The sequence below is a fragment of the Pinus tabuliformis genome, chromosome X (genome assembly GCF_031772625.1).
Source record: "Pinus tabuliformis cultivar Carrire ecotype Pingquan chromosome X, CPIR1, whole genome shotgun sequence".
NCBI classification, from domain to species: domain Eukaryota; kingdom Viridiplantae; phylum Streptophyta; class Pinopsida; order Pinales; family Pinaceae; genus Pinus; species Pinus tabuliformis.
In genome coordinates, this window is record NC_142308.1 from 709,914,228 (window position 1) to 709,916,862 (window position 2,635).

Consider the following 2,635-nt stretch of genomic DNA (forward strand, 5'->3'; position numbering starts at 1 on the left):
ACCATAAATAAAATTTAACCCAATAAAAAATCCAACAAATGCCATGTACTCCGTGCACAGTAATGAATGGATAACACACTCCACCACCCAATTCACACGAATCGAGGGAGTACAGTTTCACGTTCAAACTTACGAAAATACAAGAAACTTCCCAACCGCATGGAACACAATTAAAAATATCCCGGAACGTGTAAGCTTTACAGCAACCCACCTGTCAATGTTTTAGTGGTGAAAGGGGAGAAGAAGATTTGGGAGGACGCGCGTGGCTCCAATTTGCACCACCGAATCCCCTGGATCTGACTCTTCTATCCCATTTTCAAAATCTCTTTCTCAGCCGCTCCTACTTATGGTTCCACCTGCCGTGTTAGCAGTTCTCTGAAATCAAAGTTCATCGCAGCAGTCTCCGAGGTAAGATTTTTTCATTCTCTGCAATTTAAATTAAATATTGAACTTTGTTCGACTCCGTTGGACAATTTGAGAGGATTGTGCAGTTGCAGTTAAATAGGGAGGCGGCATGGCTCCAGCAGTTATTTCGCAGTTGGCAACGGGGTTAGGACTGTTGGCGGGAGCTTTAATGGCGAGATCCATGATGGAGAAGCCGATGGCCGGCGGGTGGCCGCGCTGCCCGAGGTGCAATGGAACCGGAAGGGTTGGGTGCATGTGCCTCCGCTGGTCAGACGCGGATGTTGGGTGCAGGACATGCGGTGGTTCCGGCAAAATGCTCTGCTCCGCCTGCGGAGGGTCCGGAACCGGCCGGCCGCTTCCTGTTTCCGCCATCCCGCCGAGGAAACCGTCAGGCTCTTCTTGAAAACCCTTAATTGCTTCAAAACAAGCAACGGCAACGCCAGCAAGAACAGGGTCATAAGCAAATTTTCAAAATCTTTGGATACTGGTCGGCATCTCTCTTCTTTTCTCTTCTGCTCAAAATCTAAACTATAATGTAAGTTCGTTCATCCCTTTACATATTGCTCGCCACTGCAACTGTTGCACATTTTTGTGCGTATGATCTCTGAGTCATTTTATACACCAAATATTTATTGTTAGTTTGTGGATTGCATTATTTTCATGGAAAATTGCAGACTTTAATTGGACAACTCTGTTTCTGTCATTTTATACACCAAATATTTATTATTAGTTTGTGGATTGCATTATTTTCCTGGAAAGTTGCAGGGTTTAATTGGACAACTCTGTTTTTGTGGGCAAATTTTTAATTTTTTTTTTTTTAAATAAACAGTTTCTCAAGGCAGTAAATTTATAGTAACGCATTCATTTAGAATAGAAAGGAACATAGCAAAGTAGAAGTAGAATTCCACAAGGAAAACATTCATCCATGAACAAAGAACACGACTTAAATGGTTGTAGGCAAAGTAGCATAATTGGAATTGAACCAAACTACTAAACCAATTCGCCTATGTGCAAAACTTAAATCTTTTATATCATTTACTTTCAACTCAAATAAATAATGTGCAATGCTCTATTGCAATTAGCTTTAAAAGCTTAATTAATTCTTAATCACATCATTAATTCAAAATGGATTCAATAAGATCTTACATTATGTGGAAAATTATATTGTACTTTGCCTTACAAATTTTGTCACATCATTGTGGAAAATTATATTGTACTTTGTCTTACAAATTTTGTCACATCATTGTTTTAAAATGGTACAAAGGCCAACCATATTGTGCCACATGTCAATGTCATTGTTGTTATTAGTCTCCACTTCTAGCTCTAAAATTGGTTAAGGGCTACCCATGGTTTGCCACATGGCATTGTATTATTATTTTTTGGCTCTCTCATTGTTTGTTGATCCATCTAAGTCATAGATGACCACATTGCCTTTAATGAAATGAAAAACAACTTGAAGCTACATTTCTGCGTATACTCTCAATAAACTATAAAGAGACTACTAAAGATAGAAGAAATTAGGAAAACTAAGGATGACAGGGAGAAGAAAAAGAAGCCAATGACAGGGAGAAGTTGCATTAGGTTTAGAGAGTTGATTATGTGTGTGGTTATGTATTTGTACGTCAAATTTGAATATGTATTAATAACATAGGAATGGAGACATGATTTTATAGGAACAATATGGATTTCTATCAGGGAAGTATGGCTATGAGGCAATTCACTATGTTCAAGAAGGTTTCCATATGATCAAGTAGAAAAAGTCATGACAATGGTTATGAAGATAGATTTGTCAAAACTATATGATTGAATTGGCTCTCTATACATGCATATAGTATTGTGACATGTGGGTTTTAGGTTGGCAGTGGTCAAATGGATAATGGGATGTATCTCTACATTGTCCTTTTGTATCTTCTCATCAGTGATTTAGCCTTCAATGTCTTTAGACCTATTAAAGATTTGAGGCAAGGGTGTCCACTCTCTCCTTTGTTGTTTTTATTAGTAGCAAAACGCTTGAGAAGATCTAGTACAAAAGGGACCATTCCCTACAATGGTGAAAATAGGGGGCACTTTGGCATTAACACATTGTTGACAAGTCAAAATGTCTCGCTCAGCAAGAAGCGGTTTACCTTGATGAAAAGTCCCAGTTGGATTGTGCTCCTTTTGGTATAGAGAATCTGGATTCTAGTTTGACAACCATTGCTCATTTGGGGTTTAGTAATCTAACAAAATT

General features: G+C 38.6%; 1 protein-coding gene across 1 annotated transcript; it reads left to right on the forward strand.

The window, feature by feature from the left end:
- The first annotated feature begins 250 nt into the window (after positions 1-250).
- LOC149141941 (uncharacterized) lies at positions 251-1,043 on the forward strand. The gene is made up of 2 exons (XM_089449214.1): positions 251-408; positions 492-1,043. The coding sequence occupies exon 2, from the start codon at positions 515-517 to the stop codon at positions 806-808; it is 294 nt and encodes a 97-aa protein (XP_089305340.1). The 5' UTR covers positions 251-408; positions 492-514; the 3' UTR covers positions 809-1,043.
- The last annotated feature ends 1,592 nt before the right edge of the window (positions 1,044-2,635 follow it).

What these genes read in the sequence shown, in the direction of transcription:
- LOC149141941 (XM_089449214.1), top strand. Translation starts at nt 515, where the DNA reads ATGGCTCCAGCAGTTATTTCGCAGTTGGCAACGGGGTTAGGACTGTTG.